Raw genomic sequence first — 20,551 nt, 5'->3', positions numbered from 1 at the left:
TACTTCCCCCACCCGAAAGCCAAGGTATGTATAGAGCTAAACAACCTTCACCCATGTGGTTTCCTAAAAATGCTGATGGAATGCAACTCCCATCATCCCTCATACTTGACTGGAGGTAATGGGTGCTGGAGTTGAATAACATTTGGAGTACTCTAGCTTCATCACGACTGACAATCAATATTGTTGAAAATTGACAGAGTCACAAAAAGCACAAGAACTCTGCCCAAATGAATTCTTATGAAAATGTTTCTTGAATGAAGCATTTTGCGAAATGTACTAAGGCGAAATCTTAGCATGAACAGAAACTTGCCAAGAGACATCAATACTCCTACTCCAAAAGCTCTTTTCCAACATGTATAACTATATGATAGAATGAAAATATAAGATTCCTTAATACTTTCTCCTTGTTAGTTTCTCCCTGCTATTCAGTTCTGGTCGCAACACAATAATGTAGCATTTGGGGCAAAAGATACAACCCAATAACCCAGCAGTGGAGGCCAAGATGGAGAAGATCTCCACAGCCACCATGCCTTTCCCTCTGGTGCTCAGGTAAGTCGGAATAAAGGATAACCAAACACTACAAAATGCTAACATGCTGAATGTAATGAACTTGGCTTCATTAAAACTGTCAGGCAACTTGCGAGCAAGGAATGCCACAACGAAGCTGGTGATGGCCAGAAGACCCATGTAGCTCAAGACGCAGTAGAACATGACGACTGACCCTTCATTACACTGTACAATGATTTCTTCATTCACTGAGTGTATGTCTAAATCAGGGAATGGGGGAAAGGTTGCCAGCCACACAATACAAATACCTATTTGAACAAGTGAACAGCAAATTACAATTGAATAGGACACTTTCCTCCCCACCCATTTCTTCGTTCTTGATCCTGGTTTTGTAGCCATGAATGCTAGAGAAACTATGGTGGTTTTGGCCAGCACGCAAGAAACAGCCACTGAGAAGATGATGCCAAAAGCTGCTTGTTGAAGGAGGCAGATCACTTTCCCAGGATGGCCAAGGAACAACAAAGAAGAGAGAAAACAGAGCAGGAGGGAGACGAGGAGAGTATAGGAGAGGTCCCTGTTGTTGGCTTTGACTATTGGGGTATCTCTGTGCTTAATAAACAGTCCTAGCACCAGGGCTGTGGTCAGTGAAAAAGAAACTGCCACAGAGGCCAAAGTGATCCCTAGAGGTCCTTCATATGATAAAAAGGTAATAAGTTTAGGGATGCAACCATTTTTCTTCTTGTTTGGATACTGATCTTCTGGGCATTTGAAACAGTCGTCCATATCTGAAAAATAGAAAAAAAGGGTCCAAATTCAATGTCAATTAGTGTGACACAGGGGGGAAAAACAACAACATCTGTGATGGCAAAATTACATCACGCACCAATCTGGTTTGATATCTTCCCATCTAAGCACGAGACACAATCATAGCAACAAAAGTTTTCCCCTTCCTTCATTTTCTTCTGATGACCAGGATGGCAGGGCTCATTACACACCGAAAGAGGAACCACCTATCCATAAACAGGGGGGAAATTAGTACAAATATGTTTTTGGTTAACTTTGACTGACCTTGTTTACTTAAGTGGTATATAAACTGTTGAAACAAACTGACAATATTCGAAACAAGTTATTCGTTAATTGCTGATATAGCCTAATATCAAAAGTTACAATAGGTAAGTTTATGTGTGGACAAGTTCATCTCAGGCTGATAGAGATGAAATTTGCTTCCCCTTGTGTCTTAAAGCAGAATATAGCTTCTCCACATTATATTTAGTAGGAAATCATCAAATGTCTATAATCAGTGCTTTTTTTCCTTATTAAAAATGTTTAGCGGTACTCTCATTTTCCTACTCATATTGAAACACTGCCCCTCAATGAGGGCAAACTTAGATTCACAAAATGTTTAGGGGCATGCATAGCCCTGTGCCTCCCAGGAAAAAAACACCGGTTAAAATATCTGAATTAGATAAAATTTCCTATGGATAGCTGTCAACTATGTATAGGAAATGCATAGCTGTCAAATTCCCTTTTTCCGAATAGGATTCTTCGCAAGAAAAGGGAAAAGTTGACAGCTGTGTTGTGCTTAAAGGGTGTTGGTTGTAAGATATTCCAAAAATGGAGGGGAGAGTAAATAACTCAGAATGAATGAAATAAACTTTGAAGCTTTCATTCTGTCCAGTATCCACGTTATCTATCTCCAGCACTGATAAATGTAAAAGGTTCTGTGAACTACTCCGATCAGCAGATTGCTTGCAATCAGAGTGGCAGACTTATCCTATTACTTCAGGATCACAGAAGCAAAGTGATGTAAACCTCAGAGTTAATAAACAATGCATAGAAAATTTGACACAGTTTTCAAATTAAGAACAAACAGAATCCATGCCGTATTGAAACCTCTAGGCCACATAATTCTATCATCATCGATGGTGAATCGTTTTCCTTCATGGACACTGGGATCAACCCTCCCAACTTTCATTTTCTGGAATGAGTTATTTGGCAAGATGACCAGGTTCATGATGTCAAATCCACCTCTCATTTCCCGTTTATCGTTAAAGGAAACAGTTTCTCCAACCGAGTTGTTAAATGAAATGTCTCGAAGAAACAAGTGGAGCTAATTGAAAAAGATGGGGGGAGGGATTCATGAATAACAAAACTCTGCAAATTGCAACCTTAAGTTATAGAAGGAAATATGAACCCAATATTTGCATTAATGTCTTAAGGAGAAACCTGGATGTAGCTTCACATTGTACTACACTCTATGTTGAAATACTTTGTTTTCTGGCAAGCCATTACCTGCCAAGGCTGCAGGTTCTGAAGTTCAATATTGTTACCAACCAACATTGGCCTGTGCTTGGATCTAGATGAGTACATGGCATGCATAGCATGAGCCAAAGCATAGACAGCAATATAAATGCTGTAGCTGTGACCAGTCATGTGCATTTCAAAAAGTCCAGCAGGGAGACTTTCCAGGCTCTCATCTCCAGTACAGGTATCACCATCCATTACAGGCACCCCTGGATCTGGAAAGAAACAGTCAAAGGCTTGCTCCCAGAAATCTTTTAGAAACCCATCTCCTTGAGTCCAATTTGGCCTAATGTTTTGAAGAAATTCTCTGAAACCTGGTACCTCTTTTGTGTGAATTGTGAAGGAAATGGCACCCTGGAACATCTGGAAACCCCATCCTCTTGCAGCACCCGTTAATATAAAATCAATCTGCATTGTCATAATCCACACTTTCCCAAAGAATGTGTTTTGCATATTTCCTGAATACTGTGAACATATGAAAGTTAACAGCCACAAAATAGTTAAAGATTCTCCATACGTGATAATTGTACCAGCTTTACGTTCTTGGAAAGATACATCAATTGAACTTGCATCATTAAAATTATTGATGAATTCCTCCATACGAGCATCTTGTGGGATTCTTCTTAAGAAGGCTGAACAGATTCTATGCCTGGAAAACATTGGCTCCAATATTTTTAGGAATTGCTCTCCACTGTTATCATCCACAACAAAGAGCCCCACCCAGGTCCACCTAAAATGCTGAAGTAACCATATAATCCCAATATACTGAAGGTTTTCATTTGAAACCATGCGGTAAAATGGAGGAACACCCATTGTTTGGATCTCATCTGGTGCAAATGAACCATATATAAGCTGTAAGAAAATGTACAGAGACCACAGAAATTCATTAATACCCGATAATTCAGTCCATTGCTGATAAGCCAGTTGACCTTCGTCTTGCTTGGGTTCTCCAAGATGTGGACCCTTATATAACTCTACAGGTTGCTAGATTCCTAACAGCCGTCATCTCGCACAAGAGACAAAATGGGATGTCAGCCGATTACTGATAATTAGATATGTTTTTCAAAAATAGAATTAGACATTGGTTTTAGTTTTGGGTGCCTAAATTTTAACCTTAATTCTTTTTTAGATATGTTTTATCTAAGTGATAGTTTTGGTCCCTGTGAGTTGTGTTATTATAACCACGGCCTGTATTGGGCTGTCGTTTTATTTGATTTTATCTGATTTTTGATTGACTGCTTGTTTTGTATTGTATGATTGTATTGTATGATGGGCGCAAATGCCGAATAAACATCTATCTATCTATTTATCATTAATACCCATCTATTTATTCCAGAAGTCTGTGACTGGGAGTGGATATATGCAACAAATAATTTTGAAGTATTTCTAAATCTATCTTGAATTAAAGGGATATTATAATGTCCACAAGATTTCACTGCTTGTCATCAATAATATTCCCTTCTTTGGATCTTCAAAGCTGAGTAATAAATAATTTTCCAACATCCACAGATATTACCTGTGGAATTTTGTAGAGGCCAGTGATGTCCATCATAAGGAAAGAGGTGTCAGAGTCAAGTCCTCCAATAATGGCAAGAAGGGTTTTCTGTTTCCCACATTTGTAGTTGGGGAGAAATGTATGTGACTTGAAAATCAGGTCCAGTGTCGTCCGATAGGTCATCCTTGCACTGTCATAGCTGTCAGATATGTGGAAACCGAGGGTGACATTGGGCAGGATATTGGAATTCTTGTTGATCTCATTTACCGCAAATGCCAAAGCCAGGCTGTGCTGGTAGAACTTGGTTATGACACTGCCAAGAGAGTTTATTTTAATTTTTCAGAAGATACATCCATAATGCAAAAATTCATTATGCTACAAACCCAGGAATTTCTAAGTGCAACTGAGCCAGAATTTTGCAATACCCTTTTTATTTGTTTCTGATGCGCCACAATTTATGCATAGCACCTTCTTCAACAAAGTTTTAAGCATACAAAGCTATGAGGAGTGCAAAGTTTAGTATTCTGTTACATTTAGATTGCACTTAGATTGTCCATTTTACCATCTAAGCACATGCTAAATCAAATATTTGCATTCCTTTATCATTAAGTGATTGTGTGTGCATGTGTGTGCATGAATATGTGCAAGATAGGTACTTAAGAGTTCCCCAAGAAGAAGAAATATAACTTTTGTTTACCCCAAAAGGCAATTATACTCGAGCTGAAAAAGACTATAGTTTCCATAAGCTGACCACCATCCCATCCCAAGTGACATTAATCAGTGCTTTCATATCTTCCCTTTTTGATTTTTTTTTTTTTGTGTGTGTGTGTATGCTCATTGTGTGGGTGCACACAAAAGGTTCTGCTGGTTTTCATATGTAGAATTTCCATTTTTATTCTGAAGCCCTGCTGTTTTCAAGATTTTTGTTGGAAGCCGCCCAGAGTGGCTGTGGAAATCCAGCCAGATGGGCGGGGTACAAATAATAAATATTATTATTATTATTTTTATTATTATTATTATTATCCCAACTCTTCATTGATTTTTCAATACTCTCTACTTGTCCTTTCTGATGGCTTTCCTGTACCCTGCTTTTTCAAACAGAAAAGACTTTCATATCTGGAAGGAGAGTATCCATGTATACTCTTGATAATTATAAGGTATACAACTTAGAAAATGCAGATGGAGTGAGGGATCCTTACCTTGGAAAAACAAACAGGTTCTGAGAAGGGTGTTCCTCAAAAGTAACCTGGTTCACCATATAAGAGATCTGAGAAGCTATTCCACCAATGAGGAGGCAACCTAGTTGGTACCAGTCATTTGGAACAGAGAGTGGATCACCAGTGTGACATTTCAGTGCTTCTTCTTGGGACACAAGGGGAATCAGCAGGAGCATCAACACTGCTATTTCTAACATGCTGGCAGAAAAGAATTTCTGACTCTGTAAATTCCCTCATTTGTAACTTGCATCCTATGTGAGATTGCCAGTGCTAGAAGTCAGAGATTCAAAAAGGAGAACATGTCATAGACAGACCTGCCTGCCTCTTGCACTTAATTATAGCCTAATTATACAGGGGGGTTTTTATAACTACTTTCAGGCTTGCTAACTGACTGTTTTCTCTTGCCTTCTAGAAAGCACCAGAATCTTAGAAAGGTGAGCAAATTATAGTATTTTGGATAATTGCAGAGAGAAATAATTGCTTCTTCAGAGATCAGATACTGAGTCACACTTTGCGTAGGGGAAAAAATGGTTCATCTTTATGGAACAGTCCACAAGTCTTCTCTATTCCCTATAGCAGGTGTATTAATAATTTGGCACTTTGTTGTTGGACAACTACATCCATCAATTTTTGTTAGCAAGATCAAAGATTCAAAGACATCTAAAGGTTCACAAATATCCCATGAAGCAATGAGAAAGAAATTTTGTATACCTCATGTTATGGATGCTTCAGGTTACGTGTTTTCGGGTTGCGAAACGCAGGAAACCCAGAAGTACCGGAATGGGTTACTTCCGGGTTTCACCACTCACACATGCACAGAAGCACTAAATTGTGCTTCGTGCATGTGCAGAAGTGCCAAATCGCACTGGTGCCTGTGCAGATGTGGTGCTTCAGGATGTGAATGCTGTGGGTTGCAGACGTGCCTCCATCATGGATTATGTCCGCAACCCGAGATTCCACTGTATATCTCTGAAAAACAAATTAAATCAGGAGAGTGACACACTCTGGTAAAGCCAGTAACTTGACTGAATAACCCAAGCAATGATAGTGCTGGAACAAAGGTTGCTGTGACTTAGAATTAGAGTTTCATTTTACCCACCTGCCAATCACTTGGCATCAGGTGATTTTGCCACCATGTCTTACTAACAAACTATAGGAGTAAAGGAATAGGGCTTTGGAAATGCCAATGATTGGCTGCTGGATGGCGCCTGCCATCCCTGCTTTCTTTGCTTGTGTGAGTAAGGACTACAGATTAACGCAGACTTCAGATTAACATAGACCGTGGGTGGGTTATACAGGTGAAACTTGAAAAATTAGAATATCATGGAAAAGTTCATTTATTTCACTAATTCAACTTAAAAGGTGGAACTAATATATGAGATAGACTCGTGACATGCAAAGCGAGATATGTCAAGCCTTTATTTGTTATAATTGTGATGATTATGGCGTACAACTGATGAAAACCCCAAATTCACAATCTCAGAAAATTAGTCAAAACAAAATAAAAAATAAGAAATTCCTTCAAGTAGCGCCTTAGAGACCAACTAAGTTTGTTCTTGGTATGAGCTTTCATGTGCATGCACACTTCTTCAGATACCTGAAGATACTTCTTCAGATACCTGAAGAAGTATCTGAAGAAGTGTGCATGCACACGAAAGCTCATACCAAGAACAAACTTAGTGGGTCTCTAAAGTGCTACTTGAAGGAAAAGAAACTTTCTTTTCTTTTCTTTTCTTTTTTTGATTATGGCAGACCAACATGGCTACCTACCTGTATCAAAAAATTAGAATATTGTGAAAATTCACAATCTCAGAAAATTAGAATATTGTGAAAAGGTGCAGTACTCAATCCATAACACCTGCAAAGGGTTCCTGAGCCTTTAATGGTCTCTCAGTCTGGTTCAGTAGGAATCACAATCATGGGAAAGGCTGCTGACCTGACAGTTGTGCAGAAAACCATCATTGAGACCCTCCATAAGGAGGCAAAGCCTCAAAAGGTAATTGCAGAAGAAGTTGGATGTTCCCAAAGTGCTGTATCAAAGCACATTAAAGGAAAGTTATGTGGAAGGGGAAAGCGTGGAAGAAAAATAAATGAACTTTTCCACGATGTTCTAATTTTTCAAGTTTCACCTGCATACACTTTGGATAGTACTGACAGTTATTGCTTTGCTTTCCACTCTAATACCTAGTTGGTGCAATAAAAATATAAAGATCATGTCTATATCAAATGATCAATCAGCAGACAGATAGACAGACAGATATTTATTGTGTTAATGCAGATCCCATTAAGAGGAAAAGAAGAAGCCAATAATAGACATTGCCATGGCTCAATATCTATATGCCCCTTCCCTGTAAGCTCTGAAATCCCCCTCCAGATGTTTCATAACTGGGGTGAGGACACTGCCGATCTCAACAGCACAACACTTGGAATTTAGAGGAAGGGGATAGCGCTTTATTTAATCTTCAATTGTGTTTAGGAGTTCTGTGTGCTGTGCAGTGCTTTTTCTCTGGGGTACTCAGTGGTACCCAGTACCAGCTTCTTTTTTCTCCCCAAATGTTAAAAGTGTGGCATTTACTGTAACAACATCATAGAGATTACCAGCACCTCTCTCTCTCTCTCTCTCTCTCTCTTAAAAACAAAAGCATTAGTGTTGTGGAACTACTTGTATAAAATAGTTGTACACTTATCCAGTTCAGTATATAAAATAGTATAATTTTCCATTCAAAAGATGTGATCATATCATATTTAAGATCAAAGGGAACAATCTCAAAAAATAAAGAGAGAGAGAGAGAGGGAGAGAGAAGGAGTTAAGGGGATGGAGGGTGAAAAGGAGGTCAATGCACCTTCAGCAACTGTTGAATTTCTGCTTAACAAAAAACAGTGCCTTTTTTGAGATCACACTTCCATACTGGAAGACTTCCATTGAAGCTATGTCCTCTGATCACTTGACTAATCTCTAGCCCCCATCATAACTGATTGCATTCCAGCTTTCTTAGGGAACTATTCTTAAATTTAAGTAAATAGAGGGTTGGTATTATACAATTTGCCTGCCGGTGGTTTGTCTGCCCACAGTTTATGTATTATTTTACAACAAAGTCCTTGTAGCTGATCTGTACCTAAAATACTTGCCCATCATGCAAAGCAATATGATTGAAGAAAGGACGGTTTTCTTAATTCTTTCTTCTCATTATCTGCTCCCTGCTGTTCATTTCAGGCCTCAGCACAATGATGTAGCACTTAGGGAAAAAGATGCATCCCAGAAGCACAGCACTGGAGGTCAAGATGGAGAAGATCTCCACAGCCACCATGCCTTTCCCTCTGGTGCTCAGGTAAGTTGGAACAAAGGACATCCAAACACTACAAAATGCCAACATGCTGAATGTAATGAATTTGGCTTCATTAAAACTATCAGGTAGCTTGCGGGCAAGGAATGCCACAACGAAGCTGGTGATGGCCAGAAGACCCATGTAGCCCAGGACACAATAAAACATGGTGACAGACCCTTCATTACACAGTACAATGATTTCTTCATTCACTGAATGCATGTCTAAATCAGGGAATGGGGGAAAGGTTGAGAGCCACACCGTGCAAAAGCACAATTGAACAAGTGAACAGCAAACAGCAATTGAATAAGACACCTTTTTCCCCACCCATTTCTTCACTGAGGATCCTGGTTTGGTGGCCATGAATGCTAGAGAAACAATAATGGTTTTGGCCAACACACAAGAAACAGCCACTGAGAAGATGATGCTGAAAGCTGGTTGTCGGAGAAGGCAGGTCACTTTCCCAGGTTGGCCGAGGAATAGCAAAGAAGAGAGGAAGCAGAGCAGGAGGGAGACAAGGAGAATGTAGGTGAGGTCCCTGTTGTTGGCTTTTACTATGGGGGTCTCATTATGTTTAATGAAGGTAGCAAACACGAAGGTTGTGATGAAAGAAAAAGAAGCTGCAGCTGAAGCTAAGCCTTTTCCTAAAGGTTCATCATAAGACAGAAAATGTATAACTTTGGGGTTGCATTGATTTCTCTTCTTGCTTGGATACTGATCTTCTGGGCATTTGAAACAGTCTTCCATATCTGAAAACATAGGGTGGGGGAGTTCAAACTGAGTGTCAATTCATTGAATACCACAAATTATTTTTACCCTCTCTTATGGCAAGATGACATGACCTACCAGTTTGGCTTGAAATCTTCCCCTCTGGACATGGAGCACAATCATAGCAGCAAAATTGTTTGCCCTCCTTCCTTTTCTTATGATGACCAGGGTGGCAGTATTCATTACACACAGAAAGAGGAACCATCTGTCCATATAAATGTTTTTTTTTTGTTTTAAAAAAGAATTAGTGATATTGAAGAAATATATTTCTTACTTACTGATGACATACAGTATCATAGCAATGGAGACAACCCTGCCCCATGTTCAAATCAACTGAAATTATCTATGATATATAGATGCAAGATGTCTGTGCATGTGTAGATTTTTTAAATTTAATTAGTATTCTGTTCCTCCTCTTCCATTACTTTATGTAAAATTCAAATTATCATGGTAGATCTCATAGAGGTGCCTGTATGTGAGTTGCCTGAAATGTTCAGAAGAATACGTACAGTAATGTCAACATTATGATGAACAAAATGAAGCTTGAAGCTTTTGTTTTTATCAAGATGGTCATAAGATGACCAAAAGTGTCAGGGGTTGTTACTATGATGTGCCAGAATAGGAGGGACTTAAATAGTAATATTTCCCTAATAATCACCCCCACATTCATCACTTATTCTACTTTATTCCATACTGACATGGCTGATTGTGTCTTTACCAGCAGTAGAATTTTCATGATGCCCCTAATGAACTTCTAGAACATAGAATTGTTCTCGTTTTATTCCAGTGGGTTTATTAATTGTAGTTTGATTTTATAGTATTGATTGATAATCTTTGTTTGCTATCTTTGTAAACCACTTAGAGATTATTGTAGTTAAGTGGAATATAAATCAGCGTTGTTGTTTTTTTAAAAAATAAAGTAGATATGCAGAAGACCTTACAGTGCTATCATGTAGTAACTCAGATCACTGACACATCAAACTCAGTAACCTCAAACCTCACACATCAAACTTAGTAACCAGCAGTTCTTTATAATTTTAGGCAGAGTTTTTTCCCCTCAGTCATACCTGGAGATGCTAAAGACTGAACATGGGGTCTTTTGCATGGAAAACATATGCTGTACCATTGAGCTCCAGCACTTTCAAATGTAAAATGCAAGGACACCATTAGGAATGATAGACTCATAGAACTGTTGAGTTGGAGGCGAATATGACGACCATCTAGTACAACTCCCTGCAATGCAAGGATCTCAAATGAAGCACCCATGACAGATGGCAATAAAACCTCTGCTGAAGTAGTGTGATGGTAAAAATTTCAGAGCTGATGTGCAGTATGCTTCTGAGCTCAAATCAAAGTGTTGGTTGCTGACTTTTAAAGCCCTAAACGGCCTCGGCCCAGTATACCTGAAGGAGCGTCTCCACCCCCATCATTCTGCCCGGACACTGAGGTCCAGCTCTGAGGGCCTTCTGGCAGCTCCCTCACACAGAGAAGCGAAGTTACAGGGATCCAGGCAGAGGGCCTTCTTGGTAGTGGCGCCCACCTTATAGAATGCCCTCCCATCAGATGTCAAAGAAATAAACAACTATATGACATTTAGAAGACATCTGAAAGTAGCCCTGTTTAGGGAAGTTTTTAATGATTGATGTTTTAATGTATTCTTAACCGTCTGTTGGAAGCTGCCCAGAGTGGCTGGGGAAACCCAGCCAAATGGGTGGTGTGGAAATAAATTATTATTATTATTATTATTATTATTATTATTATTATTATTATTACACTGCAAGATCAAAGTAATGGAGCAAAGGAAGTGGACAAGCAAGGTAGCTAAGACAATGATTTCAGGATGACACAATCCTGCGTTAGGTTTCTACGAAGTGAATTAAAGTTCAGAGTTCATTAGCTATGTATGGAAAAGGTAAAATGATACTCAAAATAGGAGCAGCATTATCAGAATTTAAATGTAGCTACTAGTTTCTGGATGTAAAAGGAACTATCAAAATCAATTTAGAGTTTGTACCATTCCAAGATCAGATCATGGGGGCTGGGAGAGAGGGAATTACTCATTCCTTCATAGATCAACACAATAGGTTCACCAAGATAGCCCCGAAAACAATACCTCATTAAAATATCTGTGCCAGATAATTCTGTCCTCACTAATGGTGAATACTTTCCCTTCAGGAGCAAAAGGAACAACACTTCCAACTTTTATTCTCTGAAAGGAATTGTTGGGAAAGGTGACGAGGTTCATGATGTCGAATCCACCGCTCGTTTCCCATTGATCATTAAAGGACACAGTTTCTCCAGCTGAGTTATTAAATGAGATGCCTTGAAGAAACTGGTGGAGCTGTTTGAAAAAAGGGAAAGAAACAAAGACAAAATAAAAGAATGCTGAAGATTTCAGAATGGCCTTCCTTTCAAGTTTCAGTCATAGAAATGAAACGTAAACCCACTTTTTAAAATGAGAAAGATGTGGAATATTGTCATTATTTATTCAAGGAGGAGAAAAAGGAATGTATTCTCAACTGTTCACTGAACTATGAAGCATTTGCGGAAAAGACATTACCTGCCAAGGCTGCAGAGATTGAAGTTTGACATTGCTACCAACTACCTTTGATTTATGTTTGGATCTAGCAAAGTCCATGGCATGCAGAGTATGGGCCAAAGCATAAACAGCGTTATAGATACTGTAGCTGTGTCCAGTCATGTGCATTTCAAAAAGACCTGCAGGGAGATTCTCCAGTCTCTCCTCTCCAGTACAAGTGTCATCATCCATCACAGGCATACCTGGATCTGGAAATGAACAATCAAATGCTTGCTCCCAGAAATTTTTGACGAAACCATCTCTTTCCGTCTTGGTAGGGTTTATATTCTGAAGAAATTCCCTGAAACCTGGAACCTCTTTTGTGTGAATAGCAAATAAAATGGCACCCTGGAACATCTGGAAATCCCATCCTCTTATAGAACCGGTTAATATAAAATCTGTCTGGGATGTCACAATCCACACCTTTCCAAATAATGGGTTTTTTGTATTTCCTGAATCCTGTGAACGCATAAAAGTTCTCAGCCGTAAAACTGTCAAAGATTCTCCATATATGATCATTGTTCCAGCTTTATGATCTTGGAAAGATACATCAATCGGACTTGCATCAAAAAATTGATTTATGAATTCCTCCATACGAGCTTCTTGTGGGATTCTTTTTGTGAACGCTGAACAGATTCCATGCCTGGAAAACAATGGCTCCAGTATTCTTAGGAATTGCTCTCCACTGTTATCATCCACAACAACAAGCCCCACCCATGTCCACCTAAAATGCTGAAGTAACCATATAATCCTCATATACTGAAGATTCTCATTTGGGACCATGTGGTAAAAGGGAGGAGCTTCCATTTTTTGGGTCTCATCTGTGGCAAATGAGCCATATGTAAGCTGTAAGAAAACATACAGATACTGCAGAGATAGGTTAGGAGTTGTTTCCTTTTTCAGGAGGCTGTTGTTAGGAACTTCTGCATGACAAAATGCATTTTCCAAAAGAATTTTTTGAAGTTGGTGAGAGATAGAGTCTTTTTCTGGCTGAATTTTGAAATATCATTTTATTTGCAGATACAACCAAATTCTAGTCACTAATTCTTTCTTCTGCACATTATGCAAGTATTAAATATAGAAAAAAAATACTATTACCATCAGCACCCATGCACATATCCTACCTGTGGTATCTTGTATAGACCTAAGATCTTCATAAAATTGAAAGAAGTGTCAGAGCCCAGTCCAAAATAGTGGCTAGTAGGTTTAGTCTTATACTTTTGAAGTTGGATGAATTTGCTGAAAACTAGTAAAGGACACTTCTATGTGAATTTTATCAAACTATCAAAAGCTAATACTATTCCCAAATTTTAATTTTTGTGATTAATATTGCTCCTTTCTGGCTCCCCAAACTCTCTTACCACTGATGAAAATTGATAAACAAATAGATGAAGAACCTAGCCACATGATGCTGAAACAAAAACAAACAAACACCCCATACATTATGCAAAAGAAGGGGAAATTGCCACCCCCTCTTTCACCCACCCCTCCTTCCCCGCATTTTCTCCCCTCTATACCTCACAATGACTATGATAGAAATGAATGCAACCAAATGTAACTGACCTGTAGATAGGACTCTATGAACTGAAAACAGAAGCGTTATATGTACCTTAGTTATCCATGAAAATCGTTCAATGAAACTGATTTTAATATTATTGCTTCTTTCTTGTAAACTTCCAAATTGAGTATTGCTATCCCCACATACCCCTGAGTACATATTACCTGTGGGATCTTATAGAGACCAGTGATGTCCCTCATAAGGAAAGAGGTGTCAGAACCAAGTCCTCCAATAATTGCTAGGAGGTCTTTGTGTGACCCACATTCATAGTTGGGAAGAAAACTATCTGACTTGAAGATCAGATCCAGTGTGGTGCGATAGGTCATCCTTGCATCATAAAAACTGTCGGAGATGTGGAAACCAAGTGTGACATTAGGTAGCATCTTGGGATTCTTGTTGATGTCATTTATGGCAAATACCAAGGCCAGAATATGCTGGTAGAACTTGGTAACGACACTGCCAATAATGTTACTCTCATTAATTCAGAAGGTGAATATAAAATACATGAATTCCTTATGCTACAAACCTAGTAATTCCTGTGTGTTACTGAGTCGAATTCATTTGCAGCAAAAGCCAAGGGAAATTCATTCTGCTAGAACTTGGTCACCACCGTGACAATAGATCCCCCCCACCCATTCAAAAGATGTATCTCCAATGAATGAAGCTGTTATGGTATAATCCCATTAATCTATATGAGAAATTGAATTTCACAGGATTGGGAATATCTTTTCCATTTGTTTCTGATTCCCTACAGTCAAGCATCACCATTCTCACCAGCCAAACGTTTAGTTATACTTTCTTACCGAAAACAATTTGATTTGTCATTTGTAATGCACAGTCTCTTTGTGATCTCCTGAGAAAAATATATCAATATATTTAATTCCTCTTTCCAGTGCATAATATACACGTAGAGTTGAATTTGATGAATGCTATATAACATCCTTTGACTTCTGTGAATTCTCCCCATACACAAATCACTACAACATTGGATACTACCCCTTATTTACTCTAAATTCACACAATTCATGCAGTTTAAAAGATCAAGAAAGGAAGATCCTTACTGTGGAATATCAAAGAGGTTCTGAGTAGGATGTTCCTTGAATGAAACTTCATGGAAAAAGTAAATGATCTGAGAAGTAATCTCACCAATGAGGAGACTACCTGGCTGGTACCATTCATGTGGTATAGGCAGGGGATCACCTGTGAGACATTTCTTGGGACCTACTTTGGACACAATGGAAGGCAGAAGAAGCAGTAGCAATGTTTTTCCTAACATGCTTCCCTCAAATCTTATTTGTAAATAGAAGCTGCCTTGCACCTATTTCCTTACATCGATGTTATAACAGGTAAAAGAAGAAGTGTGTCTGATATGGCCCTGCCAGCCTCTTGCACTTAATCCAAGCTTCCATTGACACAGGTATTCATAACCACTTTCAGACTTGTTTACTGACTGTTTCCTCCTGCCCTTTTCAAAGTCTCTGGAGGTTTGACCATATGAGCAAACGATAGTGTTGTGGATAATTGTGTGTGTATGTTAGGGTAAATTGCTTTCTACGTTCTTTGATACCGAGTGACACAATTTGGAGGAAACACATTGTTTCTTGTCTTCCAATTGTGACCAAAAGTCTTCTCTGCTCCCTGAACAGATGGGAAATGGGAACTTGGTTCCAGATTTCCATGAGAAGCAGTCTCCAACAGGACAGTGAGGCCTTATGAGCATTCGCTGTGGCACCTAAACTGTGGCATTCCCACTCCACAGTAGTCTCTCTGACATCTTCACTAAATGGCTTCTGGTGAATGCTGGAGATGCTCCCAAATACTGGTGCAAGATAGAAGGACAACAAATGGGAAATAAACTGGGAAACTAACAAGGATTATATTGGGAAAGGTCCCTTGTTCTCCTCTGTAGGCAACTAGGAGGAACAACTCAGCACACCATTTTTTCTGTTGCTGCACATTACATGTTCTCTCTCTCTCTCTCTCTCTCTCTCTCTCTCTCTCTCTCTCACACACACACACACACAGAGAGACAGTTTCTAATTCTTATTTTTCCTGCTAGCCTAAAAGCCATTGTTTATTTTAGATAGTTGTAACTGTGCTCAAGGTTTCAAATCTCGAACTCACCCATGAAGTTCACGAGGTGCATTACAAAGGCATCTAGGACTACAAACATATGCATATCTACTAAGATATAACACTCATGAATTCATTGGGGCTCATTACCACAAAAGTGTGATTGGAATTGCAACCTATATCAGAGCATTGATTTCTTGTCATCATATATCATTTCCCTCACTCAGATATCAGAGACCTAGACTCTGTGGTTTAGACCACAGCGCCACCCGCATCTAGTCCTACCAAGTGTTTATTGCAGCATCTGGAAGGCACAGTGCACCGACATCATGGGTGGGGGCAATATGAGAATACTTTTTTTTTTTTTTTTTTAAGCCAAGATATGTAAAGAGCTAAACAGCCTTGTGGTTACCTAGAGATGCTGCTGGACTACAACTCCCATTATCTGTCATCCTTGACTGGAGGTAATGGGAGCTGGAGTTGAAAAACATATTGTGCTGTTGCTGTGACCCCCCCCCCTGTAATAATAATAATGGCGGATATCATATCTCCCCTTAATCTCTATGCTAAGCATGTCCAGTTCTTGCAGTTGTTGATATTTGATATTGACCCATTCCTTTTAAGCTTGTTTTGTTTTGCTTCCTTACTTTATAATTCTGCCCCATTCTCCACTATTTTCCATTTTAGTGAACCTGATGCAGATGACAACTAGCATAAGAACCCTGTCCAAGCTACTCCCTAGGAAAAGTTCCTTGAATGAGATAATTGAAAAAAAAGCATTTTGCGAGGTTTACATAGGCAAAACCTGAGCATCAGCAGAAACTTTGCCCAGAGACATCAATATAATTGGAAGTGAATATCTACCAATATTCTGATCTGCTCCTAAGGCTCATTTCCAACATGTATAACTATATGATAGAATGGCAATATAAGATTCCTTAATACTTTCTCCTTATTAGTTTCTCCCTGCTATTCAGTTCTGGTCGCAACACAATGATGTAGCATTTCGGGCAAAAGATACAACAAACTAACCCAGCAGTGGAGGCCAAGATGGAGAAGATCTCCACAGCCACCATGCCTTTCCCTCTGGTGCTCAGGTAAGTCGGAATAAAGGACAACCAAACACTGCAAAATGCCAGCATGCTGAAAGTGATGAATTTCGCTTCATTAAAACTGTCAGGCAACTTGCGGGCAAGGAATGCCACAATGAAGCTGGTGATGGCCAGGAGACCCATGTAGCCCAAGATGCAGTAGAACATGACAGCTGAACCTTCATTACACTGTACAATGATTTCTTCATTCAGCGAGTGCATGTCTAAATCAGGGAATGGGGGAAAGGTTAAGAGCCACACAGTACAAATACCTATTTGAACAAGTGAACAGCAAATTACAATTGAATAGGACACTTTCCTCCCCACCCATTTCTTCATTCTAGATCCTGGTTTTGTAGCCATGAATGCTAGAGAAACTACGGTGGTTTTGGCCAGCACACAAGAAACAGCCACTGAGAAGATGATGCCAAAAGCTGCTTGTTGAAGGAGGCAGATCACTTTCACAGGATGGCCAAGGAATAACAAAGAAGAGAGAAAACAGAGCAGGAGCGAGACGAGGAGAGTATAGGAGAGGTCCCTGTTGTTGGCTTTGACTATTGGGGTATCTCTGTGCTTAATAAACAGTCCTAGCACCAGGGCTGTGGTCAGTGAAAAAGAAACTGCAGCAGAGGCCAAAGTGACCCCTAGAGGTTCTTCATATGATAAAAAGTTTATAACTTTAGGGATGCAACCATTTTTCTTCTTGTTTGGATACTGATCTTCTGGGCATTTGAAACAATCGTCCATATCTGAAAAATAGAAAATGGTCCAAATTCAATGTCAATTAATGTGACACAAGGAAGTAAAAAAAGAAAAAAAGAAAAGAAAAAGAAAAAGAAACAAAACCCTCCATGATGGCAAAATTGTATCACCCACCATTTTGGTTTGATATCTTCCCATCTAAGCATGGGACACAATCATAGCAACAAAAGTTTTCCCCTTCCTTCATTTTCTTCTGATGACCAGGATGGCAGGGCTCATTACACACCGAAAGAGGAACCACCTATCCATAAACAGGGGGGGGGGAATAGTACGAGATATACTTTTGGTTAACTGACTTTATTTACTTAACTGGTAAATAAATTGTTGAAAAAAATAAATAAGGAATATTCAAAGATTGTTATTCTTCAATTGCTGATATAGCCTAATATGAAAAGATGCAATAGGTATGTTTATGTGTTTGCAGAATAAATGATTTAATGTGAAACCTTCTTGGACAAGTATAACAGTGGACTTGTTCATCTCAGACTGATAGGGATGAAATTTGCTCCCCCTTTTATCTTAAATCATAACATTGCTTCTCCACATTATATTTAATGGGAAATCATCAGATGAGTATACTATCTGAATTAGATAAAATTCCTATGATGTGCTTACAGGGTGTTGGTTGTAAGATATTCAAAAAAAATGGAGGGTAGAGTATGTAAATGAGAATGAATGAAATAAAGTTAGAAGCTTTCATTTTGCTCAACACCCAATGCCAAACTCTCAGAAAGTGGGTATTGCTGAAAGAATATGTCAGAGGCACAAGAAATCCAGCAAACAGCAGTTTCCTAGAAATCGCCACCTTATCTATCTCCAACACTGCTACTTGTAAAAGCTTCTGGGAACCACTGCCACCAGCAGACTCTTTGAAATCAGAGTGGCAGAGTTAACCTCTTACTTCAGGAAAACACTTTGTTTGGTGAAGAAGCAAAGTGATGCAAACCTGAGTTGATATACAATGCATAGAAAATTTGACACAGTTTTCAAATTAAGAATAAACAGAATCCATGCCTCATTAAAATATCTGGGCCATTCAATTGTATCCTCATTGATGGTGAATTGTTTTCCTTCATGGGCACTGGGATCAACCCTCCCAACTTTCACTTTCTGGAACGAGTTATTTGGCAAGATGACCAGGTTCATGATGTCAAGTCCACCTCTCATTTCCCGTTTATCATTAAAGGACACAGTTTCTCCAGCTGAGTTGTTAAATGAAATGTCTCGAAGAAACAGGTGGAGCTAATTGAAAAAGATAGGCGGGGGAATTCATGGATATTTCCATTAAAGATTTAAGGAGAAACCTGGATGTAGCTTGACATTATACTACACTGTATATTGAAATACTTTTTGGTAAGACATTACCTGCCAAGACTGCAGGTTCTGAAGTTCAATATTGTTACCAACCAACATTGGCCTGTGCTTGGATCTAGAGGAGTACATGGCATGCAAAGCATGAGCCAAAGCATAGACAGCAATATAAATGCTGTAGCTGTGGCCAGTCATGTGCATTTCAAAAAGTCCAGCAGGGAGACTTTCCAGGCTCTCCTCTCCAGTACAGGTGTCATCATCCATTATAGGCACCCCTGGATCTGGAAAGAAACAGTCAAAGGCTTGCTCCCAGAAATCTTTTAGAAACCCATCTCCTTGAGTCCAATTTGGCTTAACAATTTGAAGAAATTCTCTGAAACCTGGTACCTCTTTTGTGTGAATTGTGAAGGAAATGGCACCCTGGAACATCTGAAAACCCCATCCTCTTGCAGCACCCGTTAATATAAAATCAATCTGCATTGTCGTGATCCACACTTTCCCAACTAATGTGTTTTGCATATTTCCCGAATTCTGTGAACATATAAATGTTCTCAGCCACAAAATTGTTAAAGATTCTCCATACGTGATAATTGTAACAGTTTTAGGATCTAGGAAAGGTACATCAGTTGGACTTGCATCATTAATATGATTGATGAATTCTTCCATACGGACATCTTGTGGGATTCTTTTTGTGAAGGCTGAACAGATTCCATGCCTGGAAAACAATGGCTCCAGTATTCTTAGGAATTGCTCTCCACTGTTATCATCCATAACAAAGAGCCCCACCCAGGTCCACCTAAAATGCTGAAGTAACCATATAATCCCCATATACTGAAGGTTTTCATTTGGAACCATGCGGTAAAATGGAGGAACACCCATTGTTTGGATCTCATCAGGTGCAAATGAACCATATATAAGCTGTAAGAAAATGTACAGAGACCACAGAAATTCATTAATACCCATCTATTTATTCCAGAAGTCTGTGACTGGGAGTGGATTTGTGCAACAAATATTTTTGCAGTATGTCTAAATCTATTTTGAATTAAAGGGATATTATAATATCCACAGGATTTTACTACTTGTCATCAATATTATTGCCTTCTTTGGAACTTCAAAGCTGAGTAACAAATAATTTCCCAACATCCAAAAATATTACCTGTGGAATTTTGTAGAGGCCAATGATGTCCATCATAAGGAAAGATGTTTCAGAGCCAAGTCCTCCAATAATGGCAAGAAGGGTTTTCTGTTTGCCGCATTTGTAGTTGGGGAGAAATGTATGTGACTTGAAAATCAGGTCCAGTGTCGTCCGATAGGTCATGCTTGCACTGTCATAGCTGTCAGATATGTGGAAACCGAGGGTGACATTGGGCAGGATATTGGAATTCTTGTTGATCTCGTTTACTGCAAATGCCAAAGTTAGGCTGTGCTGGTAGAACTTGGTTATGACACTGCCAAGAGAGTTTATTTTAATATCTCAGAAGGTGCATCCATAATGCACAAATTCGTTATGCTACAAACCAAGAAATTTCTAAGTGCAACTGAGTCAGAATTTGCAATACCATTT

General features: G+C 39.1%; 3 protein-coding genes across 3 annotated transcripts; all 3 read right to left on the bottom strand.

Moving 5' to 3' along the window:
* Window positions 1-390: 390 nt before the first annotated feature.
* Window positions 391-3,600, bottom strand: LOC117058985 (vomeronasal type-2 receptor 26-like). The gene is made up of 4 exons (XM_033170417.1): window positions 2,800-3,600; window positions 2,390-2,617; window positions 1,391-1,517; window positions 391-1,292 (listed from the first exon to the last, which is right to left on the bottom strand). The coding sequence occupies exons 1-4, from the start codon at window positions 3,598-3,600 to the stop codon at window positions 391-393; spliced, it is 2,058 nt and encodes a 685-aa protein (XP_033026308.1).
* A 5,093-nt stretch (window positions 3,601-8,693) lies between these two features.
* LOC117058983 (vomeronasal type-2 receptor 26-like) lies at window positions 8,694-9,813 on the bottom strand. The gene is made up of 2 exons (XM_033170415.1): window positions 9,693-9,813; window positions 8,694-9,595 (listed from the first exon to the last, which is right to left on the bottom strand). Exon 2 carries the CDS (start codon window positions 9,591-9,593, stop codon window positions 8,694-8,696), a length of 900 nt encoding a protein of 299 aa, XP_033026306.1. The 5' UTR covers window positions 9,594-9,595; window positions 9,693-9,813.
* A 6,948-nt stretch (window positions 9,814-16,761) lies between these two features.
* On the bottom strand, window positions 16,762-19,842 carry LOC117058982 (vomeronasal type-2 receptor 26-like). The gene is made up of 4 exons (XM_033170413.1): window positions 19,042-19,842; window positions 18,691-18,918; window positions 17,791-17,917; window positions 16,762-17,663 (listed from the first exon to the last, which is right to left on the bottom strand). Exons 1-4 carry the CDS (start codon window positions 19,840-19,842, stop codon window positions 16,762-16,764), a joined length of 2,058 nt encoding a protein of 685 aa, XP_033026304.1.
* Window positions 19,843-20,551: the final 709 nt, after the last annotated feature.

This window comes from Lacerta agilis, chromosome 14 (genome assembly GCF_009819535.1).
Source record: "Lacerta agilis isolate rLacAgi1 chromosome 14, rLacAgi1.pri, whole genome shotgun sequence".
NCBI lineage: Eukaryota > Metazoa > Chordata > Lepidosauria > Squamata > Lacertidae > Lacerta > Lacerta agilis.
This window is presented reverse-complemented; position numbering and strand designations above follow the sequence as displayed.